At 39.8% G+C, this 19,479-nt stretch overlaps 1 protein-coding gene across 1 annotated transcript in view; it reads right to left on the bottom strand.

The window, feature by feature from the left end:
• The window catches only part of LOC101172602 (endothelial PAS domain-containing protein 1), a 50,831-nt gene that overhangs the window by 17,472 nt on the left and 13,880 nt on the right, over positions 1-19,479 (bottom strand). The window contains exons 2-6 of the mRNA XM_023963599.1: positions 10,711-10,901; positions 7,390-7,541; positions 4,436-4,523; positions 650-768; positions 157-359 (exon numbers count right to left, since the gene is read on the bottom strand). Coding sequence (XP_023819367.1) covers positions 157-359; positions 650-768; positions 4,436-4,523; positions 7,390-7,541; positions 10,711-10,901 — 753 coding nt within the window. The remainder of the gene's footprint in view (positions 1-156; positions 360-649; positions 769-4,435; positions 4,524-7,389; positions 7,542-10,710; positions 10,902-19,479) is intronic.

Below are 19,479 nucleotides of genomic sequence, written 5' to 3'. Positions count from 1 at the left end.
GTTGAATAAAATACAACCATGGGATCAAATGTAGTGAAAAGAAACACAACATGGCAGCATCTCCCCCAAATGGAGGTAATTTAAAATTCAACAACTCATTCAGACTATTAGATGGATGCAGAAACATATTTAATCGACTGTGGGTTTTCTGCCTACTTGTCATCGCAGTAGGTGAACTTCATGTCCATGCTGTGTCTGCTCAGGAAGGTCCTGCTGTCCAAAGGTGTGTCGATGTTGGACGGGTGTGGGATTGGTTCGCACATCAAGACGGCACAGGTGAGTGGGGGCTCTTTGTAGCCACAAAGCACGCGAGAAGGGCAGCCGTCATACATCTTCAGATGACCGGTGCAGTGGAGCACCTAGAGGGAGTCACAAGAGGAGAGACACAACTTACAGAAGGAACACACACTGGATAAATGATGGGAAAAAAAAAGTTTCCTGTGCAGAAATTCATTTTAACCTAAACCTGTATCTTGCAATCTTTGGAAACATGCTAAATGGTTTTTGACTAAACAGTACACTTAAACCTATCTTGAATTTCCTGTGCATTTCTTACTTATACCTTTCTAAATTCAGCCTCTGATAAGAAACCAACAGGAAGTGATATGAGAAGAGGAAGTGGGGGAAAGTGTCCCCTTGCTGCAGTCACCTTCCAGCCGGCCGACTTGAGGTTGACGGTGCGTCCTCTGTTGGTTACCGTGCATTTCATCCGCATGAAGAAGTCCCGTTCTGTGCTCAGTTCTTTGCCTTTTTTACCAAAGCCACTTCCTGAAAAACGCACGCAAACACTTCTTAAACAACAATCAATATGCCAGTTTTCCTCACTGAAGTAATATGAAGGTGTTCATAAAAAAGTAAAAGTTTTTAATAAAATGTTTTAGTCTGATGTTCTATTCATAGAAAGTCTCATGTATGTTATACATCCCAAATTTGACATACCAAAAAAGGAAAGAAAAAGGAAAAATATTAAGGGTTTAAATTTTATTTGTGTGTAATGTTTTTAAAGGTTGTAATTTCATAATCTTTTAACGATAAAGTCAATATTTTATTTAGAAATTTTTTTAACCTACAAATATTGAAAATTAAACTCTTTCTATTGAAACCAAATAATGAAAAATAATTGGAAAAAAACTCTAGAGAAGTTCATGCAGCAGCTCTTCTGATGCGGTTGTCTATGCCATTGGGAAAATTAGAACAGATTCACGATGAGGTCGGAGTTCACCTCTGTCCTGCAGCTGCAGAGCCATGAGGTAAAGTCTCCACTGTACTTTTATATGGTAACTCTACATTAAAACAAAAAGCCATTTGAATTAAAAAATATAATACAATCTAAAAAAATAAAATGAATAAATGCCTGCTTACTAAAAAATGTGAGCTGTAGGGTGTTAAGCAGAGGTTTTAAGCTCTGTGATGGAACTAATAACTGATCCAGGTGAACCCCGCCTTTGCCCAACAGTATCTGGGTAACCTAATGATCCCGAACTGGAATAAGCAGGTATAGAGAATGGATGAGAGGATGGATGCATTGTTCAACGAATGAGTTGTTGCCATGGCAGATAAACTATCATCCATAGTTTAAGTTATTACAAAAGAAAATTGACTATTGTCTATTTATAGAGAGAGGAATAGCCTACGTGCACGATAGAACTTCCGGTTAACTTCCGTGTTTCGAGTGTGAGGCCGACAACTTCCTGTTGGTCGTGTTATTGTTGTGGGGAGTTTTGTTGAGTTGCTAGTTTTGAGTAAATAGGAGCGGATTTCGGGTAAAAGAAAGGCGTTTGGTGTTTCAACGCGTGACAAAGACATCACAACATTGTTTTGTACCCGTGTGCGAATTTGTCAAAGTACAACAGTACTAATATAAGCTTTCATAGCTTTCCAGTATATGTGTCGGTGAGAGCTGAATGGATGGTGAACACGGCGGGGGGACTTCACCCCAAACAAGACGAGTCGTGTTTCGTATTTGCAGCAATCGGAAAGAAAATGCGTCATGTAAACACGCCGTTCGTAATACTTTGCCCCGGTCAGACTCGTTCGGATCAAAATTTCTTTCCGATCGAGATAGCTGGGTTATACCGATCGGTGTTCCTGTAAATGGTCATTCCGATCGTGTGTCACTGCTGCTCTGGGTTACGTCATGCATAGACGGTGTTTCGCTGAGAGAAAGCTTTGGAGCGCATATGGGACCGACCAGCGGCTCTGCGGACGCCCTGCGTAAAGCCCCGCTCCGCTGGGTCTCCCCTCTCTTTCACCCCTCACGAGGGAGATGCGGGGGGGATGCGTGTCCACTGACTGAGGTCTGGACCCGCCATCCGAGCTCTGCGTTCGGGCTCCGGTGCCAGTGGACCGAGTGAACCTCTCTGAGCAGAGCAGCCGGATTTATTAATGTGTTTGAGGGGAGGGTGCTTTGTTACGTGTGCGTTTTGTTATGTGTGAGAATTCGGACTGCGAGCCGAACCGCCGCTCTGGGTTAGCGGCTGCCGGACTCGCGAGAACAGAGCAGAGCACACAGTGTGTGTGAGCTTAGAGCAGAAATGCCGCTCAGTCCTTAGAAACTGTTCAAAAAAAATCACAACACATGGAATTATGTTTCTAATTGTGCCCCGACAAATAAAGGCTGATCATTTACGTGCAGCCAGGATGCAGATTGCAGCGTTTCCCGCATGGTTTGTCCTGGATTTTGTCTCCATCAAAAGGCTAATGTTGTTAGCCCGTGTTGTTAGCCTATCCTAACACTGGTTTGTTCTTCACTTCTGTTCTTCTTCCACAAAAAAAGCACTGACCACACGGATTAAATATAAAATGATAAGCAAACAGGCACTTCATAATATTCATAAAATTAATAAAAGCACGTTTGGAAGATCGCCTCGTATATCACCGAGCTGTTGCATAAATATGTGACAGCACAGGTTTGTTTACAACGGGACTCATTTCCTTTCGGTATTCTCGACACTATATTTTTTCGACACAATATTTTGCCCATGTAACCACGCACTGGTCGACAATCCTGTAGATGTCGTTCACGTCGATTTTCGGGAGACCTTGTAGAAAACGGGTGAAATATACCATCTTTCGCAATCAAAATCTGCCGTGTCGCTGCTATAGAAGTCGCAAACCGGAAATGGTCGGCCTCACACTCAAGGCGGCGGAAGTAGAACTCCTTACTTTCGTGCACGGAGCCTATTTCAGGAATTTCATCGGTTTCTCTGTCTGAGAGTCTTTGTCTTCCTCATGTTAGCAGCTCTTATTCCAGTTCCTTCACCTCTCCACCACAAACACACACACACACACACACACACACACACACACACACACACACACACACACACACACAAAGTTCTATCTCTCTTTCTGTTCCCCTCTGCAGGACTGTAGCCTCTGATCCTCTGTTCCCATGTTTGTTTAGGACATTTCCCCGTTATATATACAGAATTATAGAACATCCTTTTTTTTTTAAAGGAATTCTCGTTCTAAAAAGGTTTAGATCCTCTGACTCCTCTGACTCATAGATCCTCTACGGTATTATTTAATTTTTGGAAAATGTGTGGGAAAACAATTTCATACTAAAACATTACATTTTTACCATTTAAAAAATCTCAATCTAGAGTTCAGGGATGAAGAAGACTGTGGGGGCTTCAATGTCCCAAACCAAGACTGTAATCAATCATGGGGTAAAGCTTTACTTTTCTATAACCCATCTACAAGCCAACATTTCTAAGAAATTGAAAACTGACGTCTAAAATCTTTCTTTCATTCAAACACATTCTTCTAGACAACAGTCTCCTCGTTTTTCATCCTGAATTGCTTTGTAACTTTAAACCTCAGCAACGTTTGTACTTACAGCAACAGTTTATCACTTTTTCCCTCTGAGGCTTCTGAAGTGTGATACTTTGATCATTTTAGATGAGATGGTGTGTGTGGGTGGGTGGGGGGGGGGTAGCAGGTTTTAGATTTAAAAAATAAAATAAATATCTTAAGAACTTTATTTTCAGTGAGTACATTGTCAATAACTCTAAAGAAACATGGTAAAATATAGTTTTTAAACAAAGAAATATTTTCGGCAGTGAACTATCTACCCCACCTTCGCTGGGATAGGCTCCAGCATCTGTGTTACTATGCACAGGACTTATTTGGAAGAAAATTTCACTAGATGGATGGTGAATAAAAACTAATTCTAGACTGCCAAAGTAATTTCTTCTTTGTAGAGCTTGAACAAAAAGAGGTATTAAAGATCAAAGCATTAAATTAATTGTACAAAACCGAAAAGAAAAGGTTTGAAAGACCAATTATTGTAAAAATGTCCTCTTATTTGTTTTGCTGATAACAGTTTATGTCTGATAAAGTTGTTTTTGTATTTTTCCTAATCTGTTGCAAAATGACCATTGAGGAGGCCACGTTTGGACAGACGCTAACGGATGCAAGGATGAGTGCTGACCTGTTGTCTTCAGACTAAGATTTTCTTTGATCTCGTCGTGGTCACACGGGTGGGTGAAGTCAAAGATGCTGTGACCAGTGAGCTCCACCTGCAAAACATAGATAGCTTTAGGAAAATTGTATAAATTAGCACACTGATGACCTATGACTTGTGCTTCTGTATTTGGCTTCCATGTATAGTGGTTCTAATTTTCTGGTAGCATCACTTGTTTTGAGACAAACAGAAGAAAAATTGAGTCATGAGGGACCAGGAAGGAAAAATAAAAGTGTCATCTAAAGCAAACTAGAATACTTCAGCACAAAAAACAGCACTACCAGATTTACAGTAGGCTTCTTTTTTTCTGTTTCCTGTTTGTGAGGTTGATGCCAGAGAAAAAAAAAAAACGAAAAAATGCCGATTGTGTTTGGAGTTCACCCTTGCCTCTGTGCACAGCACACATTGCTGGCCTCACCGGCATTTCACACAAACACACTAGGCTTTTGAGTCTGCCAGCATGTGTCAACAAATCGGTCCCATCTGCTTGAGTTAAGATCTTCTGTCAACCAGATTTTGGTAAAAATTAATTGAGGAACTTCAAATTGTTCTTTTTTGAAAAAAGTTGTGTGCAAATACTTTATTGAGCTTGAGGTTGATAAAAAAAAAGATTAAATAAAACACAACTATGTAGTCACATTTACAAATGTAATACATTTATTTTTAACGTACAAAAAGTTACATTTAGCATCATAAATTAGTTTTTATAGCTTGATAGGAACAAGTTTTGATAAAGTACAGACTATGAATCCATCGTTATCTATTTTATCTATAAAGCATCTGCAGTTTTTTTAATCTCCTGCACCATAAGAAAGGAATTTAATTCTCTGTCAGGTTTCCACCAAATAGAAGCATTTAATTTGAAGTCAGCGCTAAATAGTTTGAAAAGAAGGAAGCTCTCTCCACTATCAGGAACATTTCTGTAAATGTTAGGCAGAGAAATACATTTCAACTTTAGTCACTTGATGACATAAAGAAAGGTTTAGATGTTGTTGACATTATAGCTGTGTGACCCAGAGTTTAGACATAGATAAGGCCCATGTTCTGAGTGGGCCAGAAACATTCTGCTTGTCGACAAAATATTGCACTGAGGAATATTGTGAATTTAAAGACCCACTCTGATGAAAATGTAAGTTATGGATAAAATGAATTTGAATGAATGCATCCACCTGTAGATGACTAGACCCATGTATGTCTTTGTTTTTCACATCCATGATGGCATATGGCTCAAATAATAATAATAATAATAATAATAATAATGGATTGGATTTAACTGCGCTTTTCAAGACACTCAAAGCGCTTACAGTGTGTCCATTATTCATTCACTCCTCATTCATACTTGGTGATGGTAAGCTACAGTTGTAGCCACAGCTGCCCTGGGACAGACTGACAGAGGCGTGGCTGCCATTTCGCGCCTACGGCCCCTCTGACCATCACCGGGATCATTCATGCACATTCACACACCAGTGGAGCCACACTGGAGGCAAGGAGGGTGAAGTGTCTTGCCCAAGGACACAACGACATTTTGGCTGGTGGGAGCGGGGATCGAACCGCCAACCCCTTCGGTCATTGGACGACCTGCTCAACCACCTGAGCCACTGTCACCTCAAAACTGTACAATGGAATAGCTCCAATATTTCTCACCACTGCTCATGTTAGGTTGAGGTTGCGAGGGACTGAAAGCTAGCGGGAGAGCGTGTAAACAGACGGATAATGGAAAGTATGGGCAGGCTTACTCTGTAGCAACGTTCCAGCCACAACATAGAGGTGAATTTCAAATGAACTACTGCCACTCTGCAGAAACTATGTCCTAACACAGCATAATCATAATAAAAAAAAAACACATTGGTTTTAAAATAAGTCAAAAGATGATTGGAGTGGGACTTCAACAACAACAAAAAAAGTTGCTGCATCCAGGTTTAGGTCTCAGAATGATTTCCCTCAAAAGATAAAAAAAATTAAAATAAAAGGTATCCAGGTTGTGTGATTGGAAAATAACAAAAATTCGCCTGTTGCTGTGCAGGACACAAGATTAGAAGTGTTAGTAATGTACTGTGGTTATGTTTTGACGATTTATGATTTTGTTTTGTTTTGATTTCGATTTGATTTTTATGCAGGCTAAACCTGGTGACAAATGATCCCTTACTGCAGAATGTTAGATGAAGTTTATGTACTTTTATGCTGTTTCTCTGCAAAATCTTGAGCTGAAGTGGCTCAGAAGGTGGACTTTCTAATTGTTGTCCTTCATAGTAAATAGCATTTCTACAAAAGATGGATTTGAACTGAGCTTAGAACCAAAGGCAGACCTGTGTCCAGAAAAACATTAAAAAAGAACCATCATATTTTCTTCTTTATAGTCCCTTATCTGATAAAGCTTCAGTCCTTCTATAAATATTTACAAACACAATCTCACTTTCTGAAGCTTAATAATTCAAGCCAATTTGATTAATAGAACCTGGATGCTACTCAAACTCTTATTTCATTTTGGCATATTTTTCTGTATTTTGGCTTAGTTTTTGCTTCATAAATACACACAGCCGAATATGTAATCTGTCGTTATTCATCTCAGGCTTTATTTATTTAATGTTATTGTCTGATAAAATGATTTTGCATTGTGCTTACATGTAAACGTTAATACTGATGGTTTTTAGTGTTTTTGGCATGGCTGTTTGAATCATAAATCAAAGTCAAAGTCACTGATTTAACGCAATGTAAGAAAAAAAAAAGTATTTAGAATAAAAAAAACTTGTTGAAATCTAACAGTTTAAAAAAAGAGGGATGCACATTTAGAGTTTGAAAGTGAGTTTGAGTTTGGTTTTATTTCCAGCACGATAACAGTAAAGGTGACGCCACAGTTACTCTCCTAAAGTCTGTGCATGTGTCTGATGTTGTATTCCAGTGCTGTGTAAGAGGTTGTGCACCTGCGTGAGGCCCATGAATTTGTTGATGTTCTCAGACAAGAAGATCATGTCGCCATCTGTCGTTACCACGGTGATGAAGCCCTCCAGAGACTTTAGGTACAGGCTGTCCATGTGTGCGTCCTTGTCGCTGTCACTGCTGCCACTGCTGCCACCTGGATAGAGAGACAAGTTGCACTTAAAAATGAACTGCTGCATCAGATGCTTGGTATAAATGGATGGCACTAGAAATCTGTGATGTCATGCATTCCTGCATCTAAAGCCACTCCTCATCCTCGACCGTAACAAGTTACGTCCAAAAATGCACAACCGGCCAAAGTGGTAGCTAACTTTTGGAGCAGAACTTTTTACTGTTATGCAACTAAGCTCAAATATAACCAGTGTAGCATACAAACATTTACACACACAGGGACTCCAGTCTTTTTTTTGGAGATAATTATTATAAAAGCTCTTGTACCAGGGACCTGACCTCAGCTCAGAAGGGAGTGTGTGTGTGGAAAGTGCTTTCACACTCAACAAAGCCCAGTAGTCAACGGGGGTGGAGGGTGGGAAGCATGCAGTTCCTCTGCTGTGCTTCCCTCAGATAAGAGAGAGCTGTTCTCAAGGCTCCCAGAGAGGCCTAGGGATCGAGTTTGGAGCTTGGCCCAGGAGCGCTCACTCCCGCGGGAGTCCAGAGCTTTCTCACGGGCCCAAGAGATCAGGCGAGGACTCTAAGCTCCCAGTCCAGAGACTGGTGGCACCTTTGGCTTACATACTCAGCTGTGATTACCAGTCATTTGGACTGAGCTGAACTTTTCTTCTTCCTGGTGTGGCTTAGTTGCATAACTGCCCTCGTTTCAAAATAATGGGGTGCAGAACATCAAGTTTGAGAGGCAGCTGCAGAGCAGGTCATTTCCCTGTCTTCCTACATGTTTGCTGCACTGCAATGGGCAGAAGGAGTGTCAGAGGGTGAGTTTGTCCCAGAATGTGGCTGGAAGCAGCATTCCTTTGTATTGGCAAAAGGAAATGGAGCCTGATCCTAACTCTCACAAACAGAGACATTAAAGAAGAAACTTCAGGGTGTTCAAATTCCAACAAAACTGCGAGGAAACCCTGATATCATCGTCCACTCTGTGATCTAGATTTTCCATGGTGGAGTTTTAATAAGAAAGCCACAACAAATGGAAAAAGAGATATCGTTTTTTAATGATTTAATGTGGAATTTTAAAAGGCCCACTCTGATGAAAATCGTGTTTTTGGTGTTTTTGACATAAAATTTTTCTGATAATGTATTAAGTATGAATTAAAGTAAATTAAGTTTTTCTTTACCCAAATTGTTGTGAATCAGGAGCAGATGAAAAAATGCTTAAACTGAACAGAGAGCTCTCAGCAACAGGGAGGGGAAGTGGGAGTAAACAGTCCCACTCACAACTCAGAGGAAAATTTCGGATGAACTCCTAGTGTTCTGCAGAAACTATGTCCAAAATCAACCTTTTTCATCTTAAGTATATTACATGTTCATTCTTCACAAAAAGAACCCCTAAAGTGGTATTTTGATCCATTTTTCATTTTGTAATTATAAGTCTAGTATTCAAAATTCACTACTTGCTACAAAAGAAAACAACAACAACAGTTTAATTATTGATCACGTGTATGATTGTTTATGTTGTTGTTCCACCCAATTTGAAATCACAAAAGATATTTAATTATAATTTACATAAGGACTTGTTTTTTGAAACTTTTAAATTTTTTATTGGTGTAGTCTAGATCGTGTTAAAACTGTAATAAAGTCTCTCTAGAAGGAGACAGAGATTCTGGTTCAATTTTATTTTATTTTTTAAGCTGTGCAGCATCAGAGCTGAAATATTTATGATTTTGTTTCAAGGGGAAGCGACCCAAACACCTCCAGGACCCTCCCCGCCTCCCCCATGCTAGTGTTACATAACCGAGGTGTTTCCATCAGATTGCACATGTGTCAGTGTGTGCTTCTATGTGCACGCTTGGCATTCGTGCACAGCAGCTCGTTTGGCGCCGAAGCAGTCGGGTGTTATGGCTAGCAGGGATAATGCCATCACCCGTCGAACGATGGGCAGAGCCCTCTGCTTCCTCTCCAATCTCTCCCTCCATCATGGAGCAATCAGACCAGCGTGATAAGGATATCTGCTGCTGCATCGCATGGATCTCCCTGTTCTTTCCTGCCCTCTGACCCACTTTTTTCCTACCCTCATTACTTCCTGCACTCCTCTTCCTCCTCTCTGTTCCCTCTCTCCTTCTCTTCTGCCATCCATGCTCCTCCTCCTCTTTCATGCCTCTCTACATACTTCATTACAGGACTGCTGAAGAAGCTGGCACAACACAGCTCAATCAATATCATAACTTTCAGATGAATCTGGATGTTAAAACATATGGTGTTTTTAAAAATGACAGTTGTGTTAATCATTTTGACCTTTTATGACCTATGTTAAAGTATTCTAGTATGGTTGTAACCAAAAAGGTTCTAGTGGTCAGTGAATAAATAAAGGAATGATTGACAATGGCACAAAAAAATAAATAATCACAGAAAGGCTTTTTAAGGAAATAACACTTGCAAAGCGGCACGCCGAAATATAAACAGAACATCACAAAGTGATTGGGAGCAGAAAGGTGACAAATGAGAAAGGCTGTGGCATGTGTTATGATTTATTATTTTTCATTATCATGTTATTATTATTAATAACGGGCTATCTGATTAATCGAAAGGCTTTTTCAAAACCATGAGAGAATGATATTTACAGGAAAACACGAGGTATGGAATGCCTTATTGATTCATATTTAACAGGACACTGACAGCAGTGGTTAGTTTTACAGTCAGTTTCTTTGTTTCATTTAATCAAATCAAACTATTTTATTTAAAAATTGTTTTTCTAGAGAAGATGTGCTTATCAGAGCTGATTGAAACCAGAGAACTCTAAAATGGTTCATGTCTTACTTCATTGCATCCTATCTTGTTCTACTAAACTGTTTTTGGCTGATGACAGAAAAAGAAGGTATTTACTTTAGATGAGTCACAGCAAAGAGCACTGATGTTGTAGCAGTTTAAGTTTATTGCTCTCTGATCGCAGGGGAGGAACAATAGGTCTGCTGCTCCACTTCCTCCGTTTCTAATTTTATCCAAGACGAGGAGGGAGGAGAGGCCGTTCGTTCACCCACACCTTCCTACTGAACAGGATAATGCGCTGCACACACTCAAAAATGTAAAAACATGCCAAAGATGTTGCCTTGGAGGACAAGCAACAATCAGCACCCTTTCCTTTCCCCTCAGCTTCTCTGTCACCAATTTTCTCCATAGTATGAATGTGTCCTTACATGTGGCGAGCAGCTTGCGTGTGCGCAGGAAGCTGATGGCCAGCCTCATGATGGAGGCTTTGTCCAGGTGGGAGCTAACGCTGTGTGGTAAAGGCAGTTGGTGGGCCAGCTCGTAGAAAACCTCCGTCTCTTTGCTGCGTCTGCAGCGTGCCGCATCTCGGGACTTTTCCTTCCGCCGCTCCGAGCTGCTTCTGAAACACAAATCACAGCAGATACAATTGATTTGTTTAAATCGGAAAAATTGAAGCCCATTAAGTGTAATTTTTTTCCAAGGAGACTTTTATTCACAATATATGTTTTTTTTTTTTTTTGGCTTAAACTGCTGTTAATATTTAGCCATAATCAAATAAACTGTTTCCCTTCTGTCACAAATGAATTCCATGACACGGTCAAATCAGATCAGGAATTTAAAAAGTATCACTAAATAGAATTGCGTGAAAACATAATTTTGCAGTAAAAGTTACTTAAAAAGAGGTAATATCAAGTAAATTGTTGTACATTCCAATCAGTTTTTCTTTTTTGTAATCAGGTTTCAGAGATTTTTGTTGTCGTTGAAGGTAATTCCAAACGAACAAAAGGCGTCAATCTTTTCTCAAAGTTGGGACATGTTGATGTCAGAGCCTGTCGAGGTCAGCATGACAGCAGACTTTTATCCCTGCACTCCCACATCCATTCTTCCAGCCACTGATCGTCTTTAAAGTCTGCCAGTGGCTCTGATGTTTAGGGATCTCCCCAACTGCCATAAAGCAGGAAGTCTGTTCGGTGCGAGGGTGGCTGCTTACGCATCGCATGCAATTGTTCCATGTCATTTGGACATGCAGTAAAAGACAAGGCAGATGCCAGAAATAGACTGAAAGATCCTTTCACAAAAACAAAACGTCACTGATACCCGGTTTAAACTGCATAGCAATTGGCCATCGCATCATTTCTTGTACATTCTGTATGACGCAATACATTATGCATTGTGTCCCCACTACAACTGTGCGGTGTCGTTCATACTAAAGTTGACCAGTATTGCTTTGAATGTACCTCTGATAATGTGATTGTCTGCAGCGTTTCAGTGTTTTTTATTTTTTTGTGATATACAAAGATCTTTGAGATTCAGTTTTTTATATATAGAAAGCTTTTTCTTTTTCATATGCATGCTTACATCTATATAAATACGTTTGTGGCTAATGATGGTGGAGACAAGATCAGGTGATTGGTACATCAGGTTTTTTTTATTCTATTTGCAAAGCCCGACATACCAAATAACTATACTTTTACAACATAAATAAATAAGTTGCCACCTGCTGCATATCTGTATCAAATACAGCTGATATTATAGTTGCATTAAAAAGTAAATATACAGTGAAAATGTTTTTTTCCCCCTTTTTTTTGGAACTAAAATAATGTCTAATCCTGCATATATTTGGAATGTAGTGATGTCTTCAAAATCCTGGAACGTGGAAACAACAAATTTCTGGATCGAGTTTGCACAGCCATCAGTTCTTCTAAAAACTCAAAATGAATACAGGTTTAATAGTGAGACTTACACGTTATTGTACTACTGGCAAGAAATTCCAATCGTGGATGATGTCACCAGCTTGAGTGACATTTTGCAGCGATGGGTCCGATTCCCTTCCAATGTGGTGGTGATTACAAATTGCTATGAAATATAAACTGGGCTTTAAGATTTAAAAATTCTAATGAACTGGTCAGGTCGTGTTTGATCTGATGTAAAGTAACATGAACAGAAACTACTGCATCATTTCAATTCATTTGAATCAATTTGAAATCAATTAATTTTTATGCAGAATATAGATTTACAAACAATGACGGTTGGTAAAATATGGTACAAACTTGAGAACTATTAATGTATTATAAATGATAAATCTGTGTTAAACACAGCAGTGACCATTGTAATGATTAAAAAAAAAAACTGCAGGCTTGATTTAGAATGGGAGTAAAACATATGAATGCCAGATTTAAATCCTAATCAACAACCCACATTTGCTGCTTTGACAACAAGCTGCCTCACATGTCCTTTTTCTTTCATGTTGTCAATTGTAGAACACAGAAGTGATCAAAGTGTACAAGATAAATGTGCAAAACAACCATCAGTCATTTATCAGCTATGTGTTTATTCCTGCCTCTAGGTTTGATTTGAATTGAGAAACATCTGTGATGTCAAATCTGAACTTTGGAAACAGCAAGACGTGTTTGGAGTCCGGCCACATTGACGCACACTTAAAAGCAGCTTTATTTTAATAGATGATGGTTGTTTTTTTAGAAAAGCTTTCGAATGACCAGCTGCGTGAAGGTGTGGAGCCATGTGATTATTTTAATTTCCTCAGCCTAACGCGGTTTTCTGAAAGCAGAATTGGTCAATGTTCTTTTCCGGCTCATTATTAGGCCTGGTTTTGATAAACTTGTAATGCTGCAAAACAACATGTGGGTTTAGGCTGTGCCTCCATCAGAACCAGCTGCAGCGTCTCCATTTTCTCATGTAACATGATGAAATACCAGCCATCCTGCAGGGTCCAAACCAAACCCTCGTTTTCAGAAGAGCAAGAAGAGCTCCAGCTGTCTAAAGCTCCATGGCAACCACTGATGTAGAGCAGTCAGTAGCAGCATTATGACCCCCAGGGTCACGCAGCCGAAACCACTCTGGCCAGTTAGGACAAACAACATGTGAGAAAGTCTGATCAGTAGAAAGAGATGTTTGGGGGCGGCGTTCTCCAGTGTCCGCTGCTGGGTTGATCTCATTAGAACACATTACCACAAATAAAGAAGGATTTAAAAGCAAGGGGCAGGGTCCACACAGAGAAAAACACACCAAATGACCAATCTAGCCTGATTATGGAGGGGTGGGAGGGTTGAGATAAACACGCTTGCTACAGATGTTTTCACCTGAAAGCCAATACAATTCATGATAAGGAAAGTAAAGGTAAGACTTTTTTGACTTGTGGAAAAGATCAAATGCAGGCAGCTTTTTCGTGTCTGAAATGTATATAAACCAGTCGAAATGGAGAGTTACGACGAAGTGTTGGCGCCACCACGAAAGGAAAAAATGATCTAATATAAAAGAAGAAAGGGCGTAAAAATAAACATTGAAATTTTACGAGAACAACCTTGTAAAATTATGAGGAAATGTATTGTCATTTTACGAGGAAAAAAATGAAAACTAAAGTTGGTTGTGGAAGCCTCCCTCCATCCATATTACATGCCGAATAAATCCATCAATTCAGCCATCTATGATGATGCCATAAGGCTTTAGTTTATCGCAGCAGCCACTTGGATCTCTGCATCTACACTGCTAACGGCATAAACGTCGTGGCCACTAGAAATCCACAAATTCTTTTGAATGTCTTTACGCTTATATCAACTCAATAGTTATATCTTGTGAAATTATAACCTATTATATTAAAAAATACGACTTTTTTCTCATTATTTTACAACTTTATTCTCTTAAATGTATTCATTTTCTTATTTTTACGGCGGTCCTAACACTTCTTCGTAGAGAGCTAATCTGGTTTCAGTAGAAATTAGATTTCAGTAGAGAAAGCGTTTATATTTAATAATCAAAAAGTTATTTTATTTATAGTTATAGTTATAGTTATTTTATTCAAAAAGTTATTTTACATGCTCTAGTTGTCAGTAATTTTCTGATTCTGAAGATTGTTTAAAAACAGCCTATTTCTGAAGTGAATTTAGAAACCACAACAGCACGGCAAAACTTTCTGCTGCAGGCAAACAAATATGTGCAGCCGCAGAGTGGCTGTTTGTTTGATGTTTTAACCCACATCCTGGATAAATGATGATGAAACCTGAGCTGGTTTTCTAACTAAAACAAGTCCATTCCCAAACATTTCTAATATAGTAGAATCCCTACAGGATGAATGCCCCTTGATACCTTTATTATAAAAACTACAGCAGCTCAGCTTTGACTGAGAAATTGCAGAAATGTGGGCAAATCCAGTGTACAAACAAACATTCAGATAGGCTGGATCTAACAGGAAAAGGCAGAGCCCAGAGGCCTCATTACCTTATCTGACAGCGTCTCATCAGAGTGTCTCCCTGCTCGTCTAAGGTTTAAACTCAATAACACGGCCACTCATTACCCAAACCTTCCTCACTGATGAGCCAGTTGAGCACTGCCTGCCTGTCAGTTCTTAGTCAAATCAAAGATCTCATTTCAATAGGTTACAGGTTTGCGTTTGAGTGTGGGGTCCCACTCTTTGCTTGTCAAGGGTCCATCACTGTTATACTTTGGAGCATCTAAGGATGTGAGACACTACAGCTGCAGCGCCTGCCTCAGCAGGTCACTGAGTCTTCTGATGAACCTACTGAACTTTCACACACACAAAAACACACGCTAGAGGTCAAAGGTGACCTCTGCTAAGTGCACTTACTCAGATTACCTAATTAAAAAAAAAAATTCTCCCTGCTCGTCCTTTTCACTCCTTTCCGGTAATCCAATTTTCAAACTACTTATTCGTCATTCTAAATACTAAATCTGCTATGTGGATTGGTTTGCCACAAAAAGAAGGATTGTGGGTTGGAGCAGATATTTGAGTTATTTGATATTTGAGTTGATTTAAATATATTTCTTCAGGGATCTGGTTGTATCAATGCATGAAGGTGTATTAGGGCCACCATAAAAATAAAAAATGAATAAATTTAGGAAATAAAGTTGTAAAATTATGAGTAAAAAGTTGTAATATTGTTGTATTAATGGTTTTTTTTCTCCAATAGCATCAATGGATTTTTGACCAATCAGCTTTTAACCGACGGTTGATCAATAGGTTGAACAGAAGTCCTGAATTAGTGAAACGTTCTGGTTCCTGATTGGCAAACCCAGCTCCATTCCTACAGATCAATTATTCCCATTTGTTCTACATTTGTCACAGATCTGTGGAGATGAGCTGAAACATGAACATTTGTTAAACAACATGAGCTGATTTAGCTTAAAACCTGCAATCTTTCAAGCTGTAATTCCAGGATTAAAACTTTTATCAGCTTGCCTTAAACATACACAAACGCTGCTTTCTTTTTGGAATCTTTAATCACTTCAGTAAATAATTATCTTATTTATTTATCTGCACACAAAACGGAAAACAAGTTTCATTAAAAACCCTAAAAAGTCTGGGAAATTGTTTTTGGCACCAGAAACATGTCTGTTGTTGTTTTTGTGCAATTTCAAGAATCCAGGTTGATAACATGTCAGTGTGCCTGCAGGCTTCTAGCTGTTGTGTGTTTTTCTTTTTTTAGAAAAAATGAAGGTGTTTTCCTTTTCTAAACAAGTGATTATTCACCTATTTATGAAAGGAGACATTTTTTAAAAGTCACTGGAGTGTCCTTATGCGAACGACAATTTTTTATTAAAATTCTATACTTCTACTCATATTTCTTTAATGCAACCTTGAGCTTTGGGGTCTTTTAGAGCTCAGTGACACAGCACTTCAGCTGCGTCACATCAGAGTTATGTGACCAGTAAAGAGCCAGCCGGTCTTGTGACCATTAGAAAGGTCTTAGTCACAAACATTTGTCCCTCTGTCCTTGGCTGCAGCCCCCAGGCTACAAATTAAGACTAAGAGAAAGAAGCCATACCAAACAGGACTTGTAAACACGCCACAGGTTAAAGTCTCTCTATCCAAACATGCAATCATGTCACAAAAGCATTCAGTAAGGTCACCTTTGAAGAGCTCTGAGCCTTCACTCGAAAAGCAAAAAAACAAATAAAAAGCAAACTCCATCAATCAAACCCAGAAGCCTCAGTGATGAGTCACTGCTTTGATTTCTGCTGTTGCTGAACAACAATGTATGAGCAGAGATAAGATTCTTCGCTTCGCCTGACTTCTCTGGCACATCTGCTTCTCCACCCGTGAGAAAAGCAACCCAAGCCGGCTCAATGCTGCGGGCTGCCGGCTATTTTAGTCACCCTCACTCACGCAAACATTAGTGGGGATCCCTGAATGGATCTCTGCAGTCAAGCTGCCAAGTGAGTCCCTGTCGTGTTTGTGCTCACAACAGGTTTTGTTTGGCTTATGCCGCTCCCTATGCAAGGCTGTTGGGATGCCAGATTTGAAAATAGGTGGATTATGAAATGAAAAGATCGGCAGGCGGGCAGGTGAAAAACACATACCTGACATTCTGAAACCTCAGTGAGACAAGTAAAGCAGTCCCACCAAACCACCGGCGGGTCACGTGTCAGAGGAACACAACTGCACACACATACCCACTTTGGCCAGACTCACACAGAGTATTAACTGTGGCTGACGAGTGCTGAATCATGACAGACACAAAAATACAAAGAGGCAACAAGAGATGAACATAAAAGACCAACATTTTATTTATTTTTAAATCAGTTTAAGAAAGATTTACACATGTACCAGCATGCCTTGTTTTCATCTATAAGGGACTTGCTATTACTAGGTAAAATTATTTTTTGCCCTTTGGTCATAAGTCAAATCACTTTAAGCAGCCTTTACTCTGAAAGTCTTGTGCAGATTTGAACTTTGACTTTCAAAGAACCCCTCAGTTTAGCTTTACTTGTCCGATTTCCTCTTACTAACCAACTAAGTAACTACCTTACTAACTTCCTTACAACTTTGCTATCAAGTTTGCATTCAGTTAAGTATGTCTAAGCAGGTGAAAAACCTGTGAAACTTGCAGGTCTTTTAAACTGTTTCAGTAATGCCTAAGGCTGCTTTAGGTTTAGACTGCACCGGATCCTTTCAGGACACACTGGGCGTTTTCCTCACTGACCTCTGAAGTTGTTTTTTCTTTCCCATTCATGGGTGTATGGGTCATTGTTGCATCCATGAACTTTCTGCCTCTTTTGTCCTACAACAAATGTGTTTGTGTTTTTGTGTTTCTTTCCTGCCCTCTCTGACCCTAAGCGGTCACATCAGATGGAGGTCTGTACTGAGTCGGCTTTTGTCGTTTCTTCCTTGTTGTCCATTTCCAAGGAGTCATTTGGCTTTATATCCTCCTAGTTGCTAATATAGCCATCCTAACCAAACTTTTAACACATTTTTCACAGTCAAATATAAATGACTACCCCTAGCTGATGTGTTTACCAGTTTGAAACCGTCTGTTCCAGGTGTCACTACCAGGTCTCCCATCATGCCACCCCAATCCGTTTAAGCTGTGTGCGATAGTAAAGAACAGACAGAAAGTGGTGAAACTATTTTTTTTCCTACTCTGTCTCTGCACTTTGCCTCCTTCAGCCTTTTCTCCCTCTGATCACTTCTATCCCCCGTGTTTGTGATTACTTTGTCAATGTAAGAAATATATCACTGACACGCCAGGAACATTCCACAAACCACCTGACTCCAAGGAAAAAGACTTGTGCTTTCAAGAAAAAACGTCTTACTTTCTGTCTTATCAAGAAAGATTTTCGTTGCAAAATAATCTTAGTTTGAGAAAACATCTCAGTTTTTCCTGAGAATAAGAATTCTTTTCTTACCCAATTGGCAGAGTTTTTTTGGTTAATTAAAGAAAATCTGCCAGTGGGGAAAGAATTTTTGACACATTTTGAAGGGGCCTGTTTTTGCAGTGAACAATACAAGACAACCGAGCGAAGGAAGAGCGGCCGCCTCCCTTGCTGGTTGCCTTCAGACGGCGAATGCAGCCGTCCTCTGCAGTGCTCGCCTCGTCACCTCGTCTGACTGCTGATATGAGCGGATGTGAGCGCTCTGCAGCTTTCTAACCGTTCCCCAGGTGTTAATGAAGAACCCTCATGTATTTGATTACACGTAAACCCACAAAGTGACACATAAAACCAACACAGCCCATTAAATCTGCTGCATTAATATGGGTGAGGCTGTACCCATATACAGTGGTGGACAAAATTGTTGGTACCCCTCAGTTAAGAAAGAAAGTCCACAATGCTCACTGAAATGACTTGAAACGTTCAAAAGTAACAATAAATTAAAATTTACTGAAAATATCAATATCAATATCAGCCATTACTTGTCAGTTGTTGATTAACAGAATTATTTAAAACAAACTAATGAAATAGGGCTGGACAAAAATGATGGTACCCATAACTTAATATTTTGTTGCAAAACTTTTTGATGCAATCACTGCAATTCAACGGTTTCTGTATTTGTCAATGAGCCTTCTGCACCTGTCCACAGGTATTTAGGCCCACTCCTCATGAGCAAACTGATGCAGTTGTCTCATGAGGAGACAACGGGTGTCTTCTCCAAATGGCATGTTTCAGCTCCTTCCACAGATGTTCAATGGGATTCAGATCTGGGCTCATAGAAGGCCACTTCAGAATAGTCCAACGCTTTTCTCTTAGGCATTCTTGGGTGTTTTTGGCTGTGTGTTTTGGATCGTTGTCCTGTTGGAAGACCCATGACCTGCGACTGAGACCAAGCTTTCTGACACTAAGCAGCACATTTCTATCCAGAATGCCTTGATAATCTTGATATTTCATTTGACCTTGCACAACTTCAAGACACCCTGTGCCAGATGCAGCAAAGCAGCCCCAAAACAGAACTGAGCCTCCTCCATGTTTCACAGTAGGGACAGTGTTCTTTTCGTTGTATGCTTCATTATTGAGTCTACGAACATAGAGCTGATGTGCCTTACCAAAAAGTTCCAGTTTTGTCTCATCTGTCCAAAGGACATTTTCCCAGAAGCTTGTCAACATGCATTTTTGCAAATTCCAGTCTTGCTTTTTTATGATTTCCTTTCAACAGTGGTGTCTTCCTTGGTCGTCTCCCATGAAGTCCACTCTGGCTCAAACAACGACGAATGGTACATCTGACACTG

This window comes from Oryzias latipes, chromosome 15, assembly GCF_002234675.1.
Source record: "Oryzias latipes chromosome 15, ASM223467v1".
Classification (NCBI taxonomy): domain Eukaryota; kingdom Metazoa; phylum Chordata; class Actinopteri; order Beloniformes; family Adrianichthyidae; genus Oryzias; species Oryzias latipes.
The sequence above is the reverse complement of the archived record's forward strand: the minus strand, read 5'-3'. Positions and strand labels throughout refer to the sequence as shown.